At 34.5% G+C, this 17,962-nt stretch overlaps 1 protein-coding gene across 31 annotated transcripts in view; it reads right to left on the bottom strand.

Moving 5' to 3' along the window:
- SORBS2 (sorbin and SH3 domain containing 2) overlaps nucleotides 1–17,962 on the bottom strand; it is a 194,177-nt gene that overhangs the window by 66,182 nt on the left and 110,033 nt on the right. For 19 of the 31 annotated variants that reach the window (XM_070948605.1, XM_070948603.1, XM_070948604.1 and 16 more), the window contains 3 exons: nucleotides 10,659–11,159; nucleotides 7,312–7,456; nucleotides 4,170–4,360 (listed from right to left, as the gene is read on the bottom strand). The exons of 1 other annotated variant lie outside the window; for it this stretch is intronic. In XM_070948605.1, coding sequence (XP_070804706.1) covers nucleotides 4,170–4,360; nucleotides 7,312–7,456; nucleotides 10,659–11,159 — 837 coding nt within the window. The remainder of the gene's footprint in view (nucleotides 1–4,169; nucleotides 4,361–7,311; nucleotides 7,457–10,658; nucleotides 11,160–17,962) is intronic. 11 more of the 31 variants (XM_070948614.1, XM_070948615.1, XM_070948613.1 and 8 more) reach the window with 2 other exon arrangements.

Genomic DNA, 17,962 nt, shown 5'->3' on the forward strand with positions numbered 1-17,962 from the left:
AGACATCTTCTCATCTGCAAGGGAAGTGGTGGCTCTGTAGTTAGAATGGAGGCTTTACGATCAGCAAGCCTGAGTTTGAGACCAAGGTACTGCATGGAGGGGTGAGTTCCCCCTATTCATTCCAGCTCCTGCCCACCTAGCAGTTTGAAAGCATGTAAAAAGTGAGAGTAGATAAATAGGTACCACTTTGATGGGAACCCACATGGAGACAGAAGAGGGGAGTCCCCAGTGAGCATCCTCAGGTAAGGGTGACATCACCAGCTAATACCTCTCAACCTCGGCTGCCAAATATCTACTCTCTTCGAAGCTGTAGACTTCTGGCTTTCTGTACATCACCATAGGCTAAATAATAATCTCATCCACCTTGTTTTCTCCTGCCCTCCTGCAAGACAGGAGAAAGAACTGGTGCTTAACAAGTACTTATCAGGCTTTGGTTACCAAGCAGATTATATGCCTGCATAATCTTACTTTCTTTGGGCAAGAGAAACACAATAATCACACCTGCCTAGAACACAAACAAACATTTCTAGGAAAGCATATATTGAAACCAGATTAACAGATTAACAAATTAACAGAGTTAGAAGGGACCTTGTGAGTCATCTAGTCCAACCGTCCGCCCAAGCAGAAGACCTTACATCATTTCTGACAAATGGCAGAAACAAACTATATCCACATTCTTATTATTTAATGCCCATAATTTTCTTGAAAGTGTATCAGTTTTTCTTTGAACGTTTGTCAGGGCAAGGCAAAATTACAACAAACAAGAGCAAAACAACAAAAGGCTGGTGCTAGCAAGTGTAGTTTTAAGAAAACACACTTTGTAAAGTATTGTGTTTGGAAACAAACCCATATTTTCTCTTAAACACATGTTAATACATGGTTAATCATGGTTAAAAAAGTGTAACTTTCCAAAATATTGGATGGTGAAATTCAGAGTTTCATTGGATAGATCATTTGATTAATAAAAACAAGTAAACAAATGCAAAACCATGTACAAGTAGCGTGATACAACATTATCTTGTAATATGATGTAAATATGCCACATCTATGCCTCTATATTCTTCCTAGGAACAGATTAATCACTGCACATAATGAAAAACATACAGGGCATAATTTGATTAAATAGAAATCATGCATGCATCTGTTCTATACACCTTACTATTAGCTGTTCTATATATCTCACTATTTGACACTGTGCTTTGAAAATGCAATCTAGTATTTTTATTTACAAAAGCTTCTACATCTGAAATGATTTATTCATACATTCTACACTAATTCTACATTTTTACTATGTAATAAGAAATCTAGAAATTATATTACAATAACTATATTTATATACATAAACTAGCTTCTATTGTACTCAGGATATATTTTAATATTCACACTGTTTTGGACCCCAAAAATACAGAAATAAAATTATAAAAATTCTATATATGAAAAATTCAAAGGGCCAATGTTTTCTATAGCTAGCATGTTGGAATCTGTATTTTCCAAAACAACGTCCAAGATATAATAGATATTCTCATACTTTGTAGTACTTTCAGTGGGCAATCGTTAACAAGTCAATAAGACAATTCTTACATTGGATTATTTTAAGTAGGATTTAATATAACTGCTAAAATTATTCAACCTATAATATTTTATTTCCATCCTCCAGAGGCTAATAGGGTGCTGGGCTGCTTAAACTCTTGGAAAGTGATCAGAATTCCTAAATGGGTAGACATTACATCTTACAAAAATGTCTTTCCAAACCCTTGGCTGAAAGATACTTTTGTTCAGCAAAGGGCACAATATACAGTAGTCAACTCTGCTACAGTATTAAAACTTCCCTTTTTTGCAGCTAACTTTTACTTGATGAAGCCAAAACTTTTAATTTCATACTTTATTGCAGAAGTCAACATGCTTAAAATGTGGCTTCTTTTCATTTAGTGTTTCGTCTTTGGGTAAAGAATAAATATGCATGATTATGAAGTGCACAGAAGTGTACCATACTATGTTTGTTCACATGAAATGAACAGATAAATTACTTTAGGCATTCAAATTATTGGAAAGCCTAGGCCAAGACTGTTGAGACTCTCTAAGCTTTGCTTTTATCCACTAACTCTACTTTGAAAAATACAAGGGTAACTGTAGCTGTTAAAATCAGTAGATGAATAAGAAGTTGAAACAAATGCCATTATTTCAAATGTAATAGGTTTAATTCTTTATTAACTGTGTAGTTTTTAGGGCTTATAAGTTTTCTTATCGCTGGTACTTCCAGTGATAATGAGTCACATACAGTTGGGAGGAATCATGAAACTATTTCAGTGCCAGACATCAATATCCTAAGCATCCTCAGATATAATTTTCTTTTATACCAAACCTGGAATCTGAGAATCTTGGAATGAATGAAGAAAAGTTACCCTGGTTAGCTGGAAGGCATAGTCATTGCAGTAACTAGCAAAAACAACTTCCATGTCAATTAAGGGCCACTTTCAAAGTTACTTTTAAAATAGCAAAAAGCACTTTGTCATTCTATGAGTCATCGAGGCTCAATGATGAAAAGTATATTAATTTCCCAGCAAAGGAGAGTATTTATCATAACTGAGCTTGAACAGAATACTGCATCATATTTAATGAAAGGGTCACATAGAACATTTGATTTTAAAATGATACGCTTCTATTTTCTTCTATTTTTGAGTGCAATGGAACAACTCCCAGGTTCGTTTAGAGTGCAGCAGTTATCCATTAGCTTAGCTATTTACTTATACATTTTATCAATCCACCTTTCTTCTACCAAGCTGCACTTGGAGATGGATGTAGTTCCCTAAAATAAATTTTAAAATGATAAATACATTAAACTTTGTTTAAGTTAGGTGACATATTTGCAAATAAATATAAATATCTACTGCAACTCTAACACTCCTGGTACTGAATATTCACTTTATCTACATCTTAAGGTGAATTTGTGTGTATTCCATTTTTAAAACAACTTTGTAAATAAATCAAAATTGTGCATGAAATATAATTCTTTAGAGTTCTCATCTGCAATTGTGCTGAGATATAAAAAATCTACTTCCAAGCACACTTTGTTAGTCTATCAAGAGAATTTGATTTGAAAGATTTTAATATATAGCTAGCTATGTGCCAAGTCCATTAGATATGAACTGGAAGAATTTAATTCCTATGTCAATATAAATAGCTATTCTATATAATCAAGCTGTGGTTTCAAAAAATCATCATGATCGCCTATATATCGTTAAAGAAATCATATTTAAGGAAAGCAAGGATTTAATTCCCACCATTTTTCATTTTTAAAACATATCTCACCTTACCTGATCAAAACTTCTCCATCAATACCCCCCCTCTTTTTGCCCACCCCCAACTTAATCTCCACTGAAGTCATTGGCAGGCAAGCTACTCCCACTGCTTCCGTAGCACAGCGTTGCTCAAAGAGTCACCTGAAATCTGAAAGGTTTTGCTGCTTTCATTCCTGCTCCTCCTTGTTCTTTTATCCCTTTCGTTGAGAAGATTGACAAACTGTTCTTTCTACCAGTTACAGCAGCTACTGCTGCCGCCTGTCCCAGACGAAAAGGGTTGCTGGAGCAGCAGTGTGGAAAAAATGCTTCAGCCTAACTGAAAACAAAACACTTCACTGTGGCATCCTAAAAGCACTCAAGCACTAACTAGTGGCAAGCGTTCAACATTGACCTGAAAATGTACTTTCCTCTCTGCTTCGTTCCATGTCAGCAAAGGAGAGAGCCTAGTTCCGTTCCGTGCTTCCCAGCGCTACAGCTAAGTCAGAGACTGTTTAGAGGAAGGTATTTACATTCTTTCATTCATTTTATTTCTGTTCACTCATAAACGCAAGGGGTGACAGGATATGTAAGAGCATCTTGATAAAAGTGGCAGTAAATGCCAAACTTTGAACAAGATGAACAAGTTTTAAAAGAGGTTGAAAAAATGGAGCAAAAATTTTTTTTTCTAACAATGGTGTAGTGGAGATGGCAAATAAATTAAAACAGGGCTTTTCTGGTATACCTGTCTGTTTCCCCATGGTGACTCTGATTGTGCATATTTTACTTCATGTTATATAAAGCCAGGAAAAATGTGCAAAAGCCATCGTCAACAAGACATTCATTGTATGAAGTGCACACACACAAAAACACACACACACACACATTTCCTACCGTTCTAATTGCCGTTGGAATTCCTGATTCATCAACTGGCCCAATTCCTGCATAATGTGGTGCTTTAATGACTGTGACTTTCTTTTCTTCCTCTGAAGTCCTACAGATCGGTATGGTGGTGGTGGTCGTGCTGCTGCTGCTGTCACCTCCACCAACAGAGTGTGCATGCTGTGAGTACATCTCTGTGGATTCTACAAAGATAACATAAGGCTGTACAACTGTAGACGTGCCCTGCTTTGCCTGCATATTCGAAAATGCATTTTCACAAGGCAAACAGACACATATAGATGATCTTCTCTGTACTACTAGACGGAAAGCAGCACGAGAACACAGCAGATCTTAGCTCTCCAGGTCTTTTGCTTCAGATGCTGGAAGGCTTCTACAAATCAGAGCAGATGATTTGGGCTGCGAATGTCAGGATGACCACCAGGTAGCAACAAAGAGATAATCTTGTGAGACTATCTTGTGGCCATCCAGATTTTTGCAGCCTGAAACTGGTAACCTTAAGTTCACAACACCACTGGTTTAGTTCATCACAAAACACAATTGGCTGAGTTCTAATCCATAAATCACTGTTTACAAATCATAATGGTTAGACCCAGCAAATGGAAGTGTGAATAGTAGGAAAGGGAAGACATTTTATAATTATAAAGTCCTAATAATGAAAATTTACTTTGAACAGAAATCTCAACAGGCAGAGCAGTTGCTATTAAGGGTTGTTGCAAATAGTTTAAATTTATTTATTTATTTAATTATCACATTATTGAAATTACATATCTCCCTCACAGGGAGACTCTTGGCAAGTAAAAAATACTAAATCCCTCCTTCTGTTTCTCTCTCGCTAATTTTTTAAAATACAAAATTAAATCTGAGTTAAATCACATATTCCTACAGAAAATTTTCAAAATTGCAAAATAGATTGGATCAAAGGTAAAAATGTCAACATTCTCATTTTACAGATGACTAAGACTAAAGACTAAGACCAATCAGCACAGAAATAGACATGGCAGTCTATTGTTAATGTTCAGATTTAATTGTACTATTCTTATTCAATTTTTGAAAGTTGAGTTATCTTGTTGATCTACGGCAGCATCACTCATAGTTCTAAAGGAAACCCAACCTATTTATCTGATTTGAAGAATGTAATGTTTAATTAATGTTTATAGTTGAACTATTAAATTAATAGTAAGACTATTAATATATGACATTGGATCTTTTGTTTGTTAAAATTTGCAATCTATAAATAAGATAGCTAGGAGCATATATGGTAAGGCAGTTTAGGTTTAGCATGGATAAAATATCTAGATATCTGGGCTTTTCTCCAAATATGCATAATACTAAATTTAGAGAGAGAGAAAAAAGGAATGTTTCTACAGCCCAAAAATAGCAAAAACTGTCTGCCTTCATCATAAGAGCTTAAGGCATAACCAGACATAACATCAAGTGTATAAATTCAATTAATCTATAGGCTTTTAAAAATATAAATATAATCTGCAGAGAGATAGAAAAGGCATTTTCGGAAGCTGAGGGGATAATTTAATCCTTCACTTTACCATAACTGTAGCAAAAACAACAACAACTCAGAAACCCTGTTCATAACAGGAAGGTTATTTAGAAACCTTTCATTACATCTCTACTATATTTTGACATATATCTCTAACTATATATACTCAAATGTTTCTTGTCATATTTAAAGCTCTAAATTATAATGCATAAAAGGGCGGAGCAGATTGAAAATACAAAAACAAAATCAAAAGGCATGAGGACCTCAAATCTAACTTCATGAAGGTTCAGTGAGGTACAGTAGAATATGGATTTAGAGGATAAAAACTGACAGTTGAGTGGAAGACAATATGGATTGCAGCAGGTGGAGCAGAAAGAGGTGGAAAAAATATTCTCTTTGGCCATATTCTCATTTGTGCACTCACAACACAAACATGCCTTCCTCGCTTTTTTTTTTTTTAAAAATATCAAAATATTTTCTCCCTTCTCTGACTCACATTGAAGGACAGAATCAAGGTATATAAATCAGGTAAATTTTGTCACCAATTGCTTTGGAAAGAAGAGAGGTGAAGGACAATGACTGGGAACAATGGCAGTAAGCAAGATTGGAATTGCTAGATGTTATGCTTGTTTGGTTTTCTGCTGAGTTAGGGATGAGGAGGGAACATTTTAATTTAGCAGTGGTAAATGACCCGAAGTATGAGTAAACTGGACTGCTTTTAAATGTTCCCAGGAATGAAAGAACATAAAAGTTTATGAACAAATCTGACTTTTTGGTGAAAGTTGTACTGGATAACACCTAATATTTTGCATATTTCCCAAATAATAAAAAAAGGATTTTAAAAAGAGGAAAACACCATCATTATGGTAGAGTTCGGGGATAGGGTACAGCAATTGATGAAGGGAATATTAACAGAAACTCTGTGGGACAGGATTCAATAGAATGAAATTACTAAAAATGCAAATGTGCATAGTTCACATTACAATATTTTGTGGCATGGACTTAGTAGCTTTACTTAAACAATCTACAATATGCTGCACTTGATTTAAATTCAGTTTTATGAAGAAATATTTAATCCAATTGAAATAATTAGTTCAAATTATTGATTCAAATTCAAATTATAAATAATTTCAACGATTAAAAAACAACTATTGGACAACAGTTGTCATAAATTCATAAAGGATATGTGGACCTATAATCTTAATTTACACTGTGGTGGCATGGATACAGTATGATATATTTAATTTAATATTTATTTAAGTATGCTTTTACTCTCACTGACCAAATTTACATATTTTTAATTCCAAATGATCTAGATAGACTTTCTTTCCAGGGATTTTTGTAGAAAAATATTCTGGCTGCCATGAAAACCTGCTGTCAAATTTTCTGTTCGGAAGGCCAGTATTCTTAAGTCATTTGGAAGCTAAAAAAAAAAAGTGGCAGTGTGTGGGTTTTTTCTGCTACCATTATCAGTATGTGCGATGGTAAAAGAGCTGGAACCTATTTTGAGAAAAGTGAATTATGAAGAACTCTATCTGGTGGAATTCTGGTATAATTTCAATTTACATTCTTATTAATCAGTGAATAATGCTTATGGATTTAAAGAAAGTGTCATTTTTATTTGCATTCCAAACTCACCCATTGTCCTGCTCTGTTGCAGGAGAGAGGAGCTTGAAGTGAATGAGACTGGTGGAGAGTAGGCCAAAGAAGGGGAGAAAGGCCTTTGAAAGTAACTCATTGGGCTGGTTGCCAAGCTAGAATTCCCATTCACTGTTATCTGAGCCTGAGGGGAAAGAAACAAAACAAAAACAAAATCCCAAAATCATATCTAGTCATATGCAAGACACTTCTGAAGTCTGAAATCCACCATCAACATAAAAGATGAAGGAGAGAATGGTAAAATTCATAACAGTAGCCAGTTTTCCAGTGTTTAGCTACAATCCATAATCATTCCTAGAATTATGGGGAAATTAGTTTGTTATATGTGGAGACCTACTTTTTATCAAAAGCTCATGATACTTTACATAGGAATTAGATCTCTGTTTGTTTTATCCTAGAGCAAGAATCGTGCAAGAGTCTGATCTGACAGAAACCAACTAGCCCATAGTTTCTCAGTAAGTTTCTATGGCTGAGAGCAGAGTTGAACCTACATCTTCTGTTTTAATACAACACCTTAATCACTGCATTACATTAGGTTTCACAAAGGCCTCAGTTAAAGTAGCAACTGCTTACAAAATGAAGGGGATAGTCAAAATTGTTTTCTCCATTCTTCTGAAGATCTAATTTTTGTTTTCCCTATATCTGACTCTTACTATTATTCACTTGGAGTCCTCCAAGCCAAAATACCCAAGGAAAGTAACCAAATTTCTTTCAAGTGACAAAAATCAGTGACTACTGATATCAGTGAACAATATGTACCTTTTTATAAGAAATTATACACTGTCTGCTAAATTCTGTCAATATTTTTATTATTTTCTTTTAAAAAAGTACCACCCTTTTAGATATGCTTCCATTTATTATGATTACATTGCTGCAACTTTTTTAACATTAATGGGTTGGTATTTTTTTTTTTAAAAAAATCCAGACGAGCTTTGGGCCTCAAAATCCTTTTAAAAAACAGAAAGAATTGAAGGAAGATTACTTTGAATGATATGTCACTTTGCTCTTCTCTACATTTCTATCTGTGTGGATGGAACTGAACTTGAACTATGGTACATGATAAGGAGGAATTACAGCAGGTATACAGGTATTTAAATTTTCTGATGTAAATATATTTAATTGGAAACAATTGCCTCTACTCTTAACTATTCTGGTAAGATGTTGTTCTACAAACACTGGGATAACCTAAAAACTTTCAAGGATCTGTATCATGTTATGGTCTTAACCAAAGACCATAACATGATACAGATCCTTGAAACACTGTTTTAACTTTTGATGGGTCATTTAAAATTTAAACTTCTGTCATTTGTAATTTGTTTTATTAAGTATAATATTGGTCATTGTCAAAAACAAGATGTTGGCCATGACATCTTTCTTTTTTGTGTATTATTATAATAATAAATTTATTTGCTGCATTGCAACATAAAGAGGCACAGCTTTGATCGAACCAGCATATTGACTTTCACACTTTACCCTCCACAGACTCCTGTTTAGACACTAGTTTATGCCAGCCACACAGCTGTCATCTACAAAATAGAATGCAAGTTATAGGAATAAATGGATTCTATGCTCAAATTGTTGATCTTACCTGGGAACAAATTTTATTTACTCATTTATTGGATATATGTCTCATCTTTTTCTGAGGATAAATGTGTTTATCACCCATTTAGTATTTTTTGCTTTTAGGTAAGTATTTGGGCTTTTAGTCTGTTATCTTCCTTCATTTTTAAATATATAATAAAAGAACTCACATGCACTGCAGAAATTGAATTCTAAAATTATACTTTATTTCTCTGACTCTTTCTCTCTCTCTGACACACATATATGCACACACACAAGCATACATGCAAAGGGCAGTGTTAGTTTAGGGGGTAAATTTGACTTAGAATCTATTTTATGCAGTGATTACAACTAATGGTTATCAAAGTGTGTATATTTGTGCTCTTCAAATATTTTAAATTTCATTGTAGGGGCATATACAGATTTCTCACTTTTTTCTCATTTATTTGCAACTTGCCTAAAGATTCTGTACATATAAGCTATCATCATGCTGTAGACGTGATTATAATCTAAACATTATTCCTCTTTAATATGAGGGACTGAGGATTTATAACCAGTAGATTTATTCAGGATAGTGGGAGCAATTGGAGCAAGGGAGTATTGCGGTGAAAATCTGACACTGAAATGTAGACAGCAATGACAAATTTCTCATGCTCATTCCATGCAAACCCCACCTGGCAAGAAGCCCAATTGATATTCCCACCTCCCCCTTCTTGCATCACCTATTGCTCCTTCTAGCCAAAGCCAATTTTCCAAACATTAATGCCCTGAAAGAGGAGGCAAGCCAAGCTGGTCATTTTTTAATCTTAAATTGGCAAGGAAGAAAGTTGGGTGTGGGAGGGAATGAAAAACCAAAATACTGTGGTTTTTGGAGTGGGATGAGGAATCCAGAAGATGTGGGAAGAGTTCCCACCAATAGAAAACTAACCCCCCCCACAGCTCAAAACCATAACTGCAGCAATTTTCTGAATCAGGTTCCAAGCAGATTAAATTTGGAAGCTAATCAGATCAGAATTACAAGACAATGAAGTTATAAACTGAACATGTGCAGGTGTGCTTCCATCACATTTCTGTTACAATCAAAATTCAATCTTTGCAAACTGCAAATTGGATTGAGATAGTACACTAGTGACAGAAGGTAAGTTTATGCATTTCCCAGGTAGAAAAAGACATTTGAATAGCTTTTGCAACAGTTGACATCAGGACCCATTAGCATTCCCCGGAGCACACAAGGTGGACAAAACTGTTGTTTTTGTCTTTTTCCCCCCTGAGATGTTTGGAAGATTGAGGGGCCAAATGAGTGCCTTAAACTTTCATCCTTTAATATTACCCGCAAATAGGAATGGTTTTCTGCACTGAGGGCAAAACAGTGCCTTAATGCCTTTTCACACCTCTCTCAACACACAGACAAAATCCTGTTGAACACTTCAGTACCATTCAGTCTGGATTGCTTCACCGGCTTTCCCTTTGCAAGTTGTCAATCAAGACACAAAGTGCAACCTCCTGGTTTTAATTGATAAGATAAAGAAACAACTGTTTTCTATTTCACTGATATTGTAAAAATCACCAGTTTGGAATATTGTAATTATGTTCCTCCCACCATATTCCTTATTGCATGGGAAAAGCTCAAAATCTTTACAGAACAAGATACCACCAATGATCAGCATGCCAATTAATTAAATGAGGTAACAGACCAAAACTAGCTTCTTTTTCACCTTGACGGCATTGTTGAACAGAATGGAAGAGAAAAAAGGAAGGATAATTACATGAGAGCTGGCAGCAGTGGAGGTTAAGGTGGTGCCATCAGACGCAGCAGACGTCTGGCTCAAGGTTGGGGAAGGTGTTTCAGAACAGTCAGTAGTATCATAGTTACAGCTTTGTAGCTCATCTAGCATGGCAGCGGAGAACTCGCTCACTGGCTGAGAGGAGAACTCACTCATGGCTGACACAATAGAGTCAGTTTCAGTCTTGTGGAGCAGAGTGTCAGGTAGAAGGAAGGGGTATGTATAGGAGAACGGTGAAAGGGCCGGGGTTCTATAAATGTGTGACGGCCAGAAATCATCACATGGTGGTAAAGGACATGAAGTTGCATGGGTGCCACTGTCAGGTGAGAGAGAGGGCTGGTGAACCGGAACCATGGGAAGAGGAGGAGGAGGAGGTGGTGGTGGTGGTGAGGGAGGCAACGGTGCAGCTTCAGCTGACGTTTGTCTGTGTGTCTGGGAAGCATTTACCTCCATCACATTGGCAGTCACTTTCTGGTTTCCAAGCTGAATTTTGAAAAAAAACAAAACAATCAAACATAAGAAAACATATTACTAAAATTGATTTTTAAAAGTGTTTTCCTTTAGTTGTGTTCAAAAGTATACAAAAAGAAAAAAAAAAAGACACACACTCTGTGTGTGTCTTTTTCCAAGCGTTGAAAATAAAAATCAGATAGAAAAGAAAATATAGTTTATTTTAGAAGGAAAACATATTAAGTGAATTTGTCAAGCAGTAATAGAAGCAACGCCAGAAACTACAGTGTACTGAATAAACATTTATATTAATTTCCTTAACTTATATTGTTTGAGGGTTTATTTAAATTAAGTTTGATTAAGCTTAATTTATCAGTAAAATTAGAGGGACTTTAAAAAAAATACACAATTGCACCTCCTTTTTAATTGAAATAAACAAAACAAGCCCCAGTTACTTCCTAAAGGACTTCCATATAATGGTTTCAAGGTATGAAAGCAATGGACTGTACACCAGGAGTGTACAAATTGCATGCCATTCTTATAGACTCAATGGCAAAAAGGATCATGATACTCATCCTTTTCATGTATAGGAGAAGTTTATGCCATGAAGAAGAAATGAGAGTGTGCCATTGATAGTGGTCTCCTGATATTTGAATCTGGATAAATGGGAGGAAAAAAAGAGAAGCATGTACACATATATAGGTTTCTCCTCTTCAAATTCCATCTCAATAACTGGATGAGGGTGGTGGAGGCAAGAAAAGGCTGCTTGTAACACTAGGGGCAAAATGAAATCCCCTGATTTCACTCCCCCTTCAACTTGTGAAAGTTATCACTAAATAATTAACAAAGAGAAATGGGTTTACTGCTTATTTAGACTACATGGAAGGAGACAACATGGAACAAGCTGTTTCCACTAACTGAAAGTTTTCACATAGATATCTTTCCCTTATTAAAATATAAATCATTTAGAAGTATACAGATTTCCAAGAGCAAAAGCCCCAATCCTAAATTTCATGCTCAACTCATATATATTTCTGTAGGAGCCTAAGACTGCTGAAGTCTACATGGCTTGACTCAAAATCAACTTATATTGGGATAGATGTGTGTGTAATATTAATATGCATGAAAGAAAAAGCTATAGAAGTACATAATAGAAAAAGATTTGTGTAAAAGTAATTAGGTCATTAGTAATTATTTTAATAAACAATTATTAGAAAAGGGATCTAATTTCTACATGAAGAATTTCCCTCTTTCTAAAGGAAATGATTATTTGGGAAGGAGATGGAAAACATGGGATGAGGGACCTTTTTACTTTGTCTTCTCTGAAGAAATTGCTGGGGAGGATCTATCCATATTTAATTAGCATATGATTACAGGGCTTACTATACATATATTTGCCTCATCAAAACAATTATATTGCACTGTGTATCTGCTTTTTATATACACTCTGGTTTGTTTAAGAAAAGTGTAGAGAATTTTAGAAGCCAATATTAAACTGGAAGGGTGCAATACAGAATCCTAATGATCTAAGCTGATGATTATAATAAAGGCCTATAATTTACATGATATAATTAAATAATATATATTATACTGGGAATGAATAAACAAACTGGCACCTTAATGTTAATTTTTAATTCTCAAAGTCAGTACTAAAGAAATAGATAAAGTGGTTGGTGAAGGACCCGTTGGTAGATGCCAGCAGCAAGAATATGTTCGGTTATTACTTACACACTATGAATCATACATAGATAGGAAACTGTTCTTGATTTTCTCTAATAACATGTCCCCCAAATTTAGGAACTCTTAGATTGTTTCAAGAAATACAAGCTTTTATATATAATGTTTTATAAAATAAACAAATGCATATTCTTGCAGAAATGGTGAATGTACAGCAAATGTGTCATTTAGTATTAGCACAAATGTAGCTTCCCTCAACACCTGAAGTGGTAAAAGAGGAAATAAAGAAGACAAATGTAGCTGAGATGCCATAGTCCAGAAAGTGTGGGAAGCTATGACTTTATAATATTACTAATTACAATTCCCCATATTCTAAAACCTCTTACACTACCTATGGTGGTTGGGCTGGATAGGAATTGTAGTTCAGCAACATCTAGATGGATACTGCCCTCATAGTTGAGGATGCAAGTAACAGAATGCTGGTTTGCATGATGATCTCTAGATTAGAGGCCCCAGCTTGCATAACATCACATGTACATGGTTAGATTAAAGCTAGCCATTGGTAGGACTTGTCCTTATTAGAAGAGTGCTACACAAAGCATGGGTTTAACAAAGACTATTAACTTAAACTAAATCAATTCTTATCTTACTAAAATGTTATTTGGAATAAAAAAACTTAACTGATGAAAGCCAAAATGGATAGTAGAGGTGAACATCTATTGGCCTCTCTGGGGATTAACATAACATATGGAAGAGGGAGACTGGAATGCAAGATGAATAAGTGGTAAAAACCATGAAATAAAGGAAGAAATTAAAGAAAATTAAGGGGAATCAGGTAATAGATTTGAGTGGTAATCTGATTTTATGGAATGTTGATGAATTCATGCAGGGAAACAAAGATATAAGATTAATTATGAATAGAAGAGCTGAAATGCATGTCATAAAGTATGAATTGACGTCATCTTGGTTGTTATGGATACAATAAAATAATTTCTACAGACTGTGGTTATAGTTGCTTATCCAGTAAATGTTTATAATTGAAGAACCAAATATGAATCTGCAATTATGCAGTATTCTGAATGAATATGATCCAGGGGAAAATTATTTGTTAGGTGACATGAACTGATGAGTGGGAATGAGACAACAGAGGAAAAAATTTAGGAAACTCCTAAATGAATGAAAAATGTCAAGTGAGTATCTTTTCTTTAAAAAGTATTCTAAATATATGGATTAAGTATACATATACTCATATGTATACATAAGGAATTGATATACATTTTAAATGATTGATGTGATTCTTGAAGATGAGTGACTGAAAGAAATGAAGGATAGAAGGGTGATTGTTTTTATTGTGGGATAGACACAATGAAAGGAGTGAAAGAAATAGAGTGAAAGAAACAAGACTGAAACTACAGGAACAGCAAGAAAAAGTCCTATAAACTAGAAACAGATTAATCTTCAAACATGGCGAATGGAAAATTGACATAAGGAAAGATGACTCTTGCTTTGGTTAGGGGGCTGGTCTAGAAGACCTCCAAGTCCCTTTAAGACCTCCGAATCCTATGATTTGATGAAAGACAATCTTAACTGGGGTCTTTTATTTATCCCTTTCCTAATAAACTGTGTGTGATTTGGGGAGATACAGAGCAGGTATCCTGATTTGGACCATAAAATAATAAAGTTACCCCAGCATCAATTTCTGCTATTTGTTTTATCCCTTCAGTGCATATAAGGAACAGAGTAGAAGGAATTAAGTAATACGTATTTGCTCATATAAACTGAAATCCTTGAAAATTCTGTTTTATTGGACTTGTGATTCGTTTACATTTTTTAAGGCTACATGAAAAAAAGCACTCAGCATACTGTTAATGATTTTACAATATATTTCTATACATTTCCTGAGACATAATCTCAGCAGGTGGCAGCACCTAATAGACCTTAACATTTAGAAGCTGCACAGGGCTGGATATGATTTATGTTTGCTTGTGAGATCTTCAAGAATATTATACTGGAGCTGTGGACTAGATCGTCTGGGAAGCTGATCAAATATATTGAAATTAGGCAGTAATAGCTCACTACCATATTATTTTGAATAAAACTATCCCTAAAGTTCTCAGAAAATTTCAAAGGATTAATAAGCCTTTGATGGCAGTTAGAATTAGGAATTCCTTTTGTTTTTCCAATTTATCTCCTTCCCTCTCTGTGAGTAGGGGAACTGCAAATTTCATGGAATTTCCTTCATGTCAACTTTCCAAATGCATACTTTTTCTCCCAGAAAAGAATGTAGGTAGCTAAAAGATAGGCTTTTAGTTGCCCTCTGTTTCTAATTCTTACAAAAAAGCTCCTTTTGATTACTGTTATAAAGAGATGCTTCAACTTTCTTTGCTCAGCTTAGATTCCCACTCTCAGGGAAATAAATGACTTCCTCCAATAAAATGTTCAAAGCATTATGAAGTTTATTACTTCTTATAGTATACAATATCTGCTAGGAAGTGATCAGCAAAAATGATCTGCTTGGAGCATTGTAACACATAGCAAATGTAACCTGTAATTGTTTTCTAGCAATGCATTTCTTAGGTATTTATTTATGAAAATTTATATGGTCACCCAACTCACTTTCAGTGACTCCTGGCAACTTACAGTTTGGGTCACCTTCAGAGGAAATTACGCACCTTTGCATGAAAATGTAAGATAACTGTCACTTTAAGTCATAAGTCTTATATATCAAAAAGATAGCACTCTGTAAGATTACTGCTTGGGAAATTATAGACACCAAAGTTCAAAACCTAATTCAGAACATAAAGAATCTATTTGGGCAGTTCATAGAATGTTGTTTCTCTAAATATCTACATTGAAATATATTTATCAGGTTGCCTAAGTTTTCATAAGTAATGAAATTAAATATACCAATACCAGATATTGTGGACAATGAATCTCCAATTTTAACATAAAATTCAGACTTACAGCATAGTGCAAAATAAATAATGACACCACATTGCTGGCCTTGCTTCAAAGGAACAAGACACAAATAAGAATTTAAGATGAAGAAAGTGAACTGATTTTTGTTAATTAATGTATAGAATAAAACAGCACACAATATTCATCTTTTAACACACACACACAGACATGGGTAAAAATACCTTGTAAAGAGCTAATCACAATTTTTTTAAATGTGGTTTATCAGAATTCATAAAAATAATGAGGACAGGCTTTATTTCACTTCAATAATGATTGGGAGATGTTATGCTTTTTGGTAATTATGGAAAACTGGTCTATATAAATAACTTGTGGCGGTGACTGTTGGATATCTTGCATTCTTAATTATGTTTTTTTTCTCCAGAAGCTGAACTATTTTATCAGCTGAATGATACTTCCTTTATTGTACATCCAAATCGAAGAGGTGCCTTCTCTATATTACACACATAAATCTAAATAAGCATGCCAATGGTAAGCCGTAAAACTACCTTGGAGACTTCCATACGAATTATGGGATTTAAAAATTGCATAGGGGCAAATGAACAATGCAACTCAGGAATGCAGAAAATAAACTTACAAATGGTTGTTGCAAAAACTCTACTGCTTGTTGTAGCTCCATATGTAATATCTTTGTAGAAGAAACCTCCATATCCCCAGAAATATCCCAAGCTACTATTAGTAATAGACAATATTTAAATGAGTTTCTTCAAACAATATAGCAATTCTGTGACACAAAGACATCTTATGTTATGACATTCCCTTCCCTACATGTAGCTAACCAGATAAGTATCCTTCTAAAATTTAATGGCTGTCTATATGTTTTGCAATGGGTAATCTGTCTCCTTTAAGTAAGAGTGGTTTTCCTTCTTGTTAATACAATGCCCTTCTATAGGATGAAATAGATTGTTTGGAAATATTCTAGAACTCTGCCTTGTCACTAAAATGACACAGAGGACCCCACCAACCCTGGCTAGTATGCCAAACATTACTTCAGTTGATTGTAAAAACCCTGTAATAGTGATTTTTTTTGAGGAACATCTGTTTATAACATTACAATAGTTATCCAAACTAGCATAAGTATAGTATTCAACCAGCAATGTTTATATTATACACGTGTAATTGTTATATTATGAATTATACAGAATGTCCTCTTCATAAAACAATATGCGCTTTTTAAAAACCATTAAAAATTTAAAACATTCCATATTTATTTTGTCCTTAATTTATATGGCTTCCTAACCTTGTTTCCCATGTTACATATGTGATATACATCATGCCCTATATATTGTCCTTACATACAGAATATAAGTGCAATTACGTGTACATAGTTTTTTCTGCCATTTTGTCTTTTTTTTATTCCTGCCATGAAGATGTTATTTACCAATGTCTACCAATAATTTCTACATCAGTATCTTTGAATCAAAGCAGGATGTAAAAATATAACAGATGTTATATCACACATGAAAAGCTTAAAATTTAATAATGACAAACTTTCATATGGATGAATGACCTCGGCACTTATTCAATTTTACTGAAATAGTGTTGAATTTATCAGACTTTGCCATGTGCCCATCCCATCAAAATGAACAGAAATTGAGAAGTTCTTAATGAATATTATGCTTGATTGGATGACACAATTGCTGAGTTTATGACTTGGAAATTGGAAAGTGGTGATTCATAGTATACTGAAGTGGAGAAATACACACAAGTGATTCCAGCAATTAGTATCAAATGAAACTGTGATGAATCCTACAAATTGCTTAGCTTTTCTCATCAGTCCATTATATATAATAAACCTTAAAACATATTTCACTTTATGCAATAAAATGGAAATGCAAAGAGTGATGCAAAAAAGAAGAAGAAGAAGCCTGATCCAAAAGTGATCCCCCCCACCCATGCTACCACTGGCGCTGGAAGTTATGTGTGCCTTACTAAGGATTTTTTTGGGCGAGGAAAAGAGTTTTGCAAACCTGGGCAACATTTGAAAAGCACTAAAAGTAGCTCTTCACTGGAATGAAATTCTCTAGGGAATAAAAGTAAAAATATGCTCACTTGCTTTTTTGATTAACTGTGTGAGCCACAGAATATGGTACTTTATTCATACCAGTTTCCCAGAGATAGAGCAGCATAATGAAAATGCTCAATTTAACTTTCTACTTAGATTAATCCCTTCTTGATAATTT

This window comes from Pituophis catenifer, unplaced genomic scaffold (genome assembly GCF_029215685.1).
Source record: "Pituophis catenifer annectens isolate HBS135680 unplaced genomic scaffold, rPitCat1.0.hap2 SCAF_8, whole genome shotgun sequence".
Lineage (NCBI taxonomy): Eukaryota > Metazoa > Chordata > Lepidosauria > Squamata > Colubridae > Pituophis > Pituophis catenifer.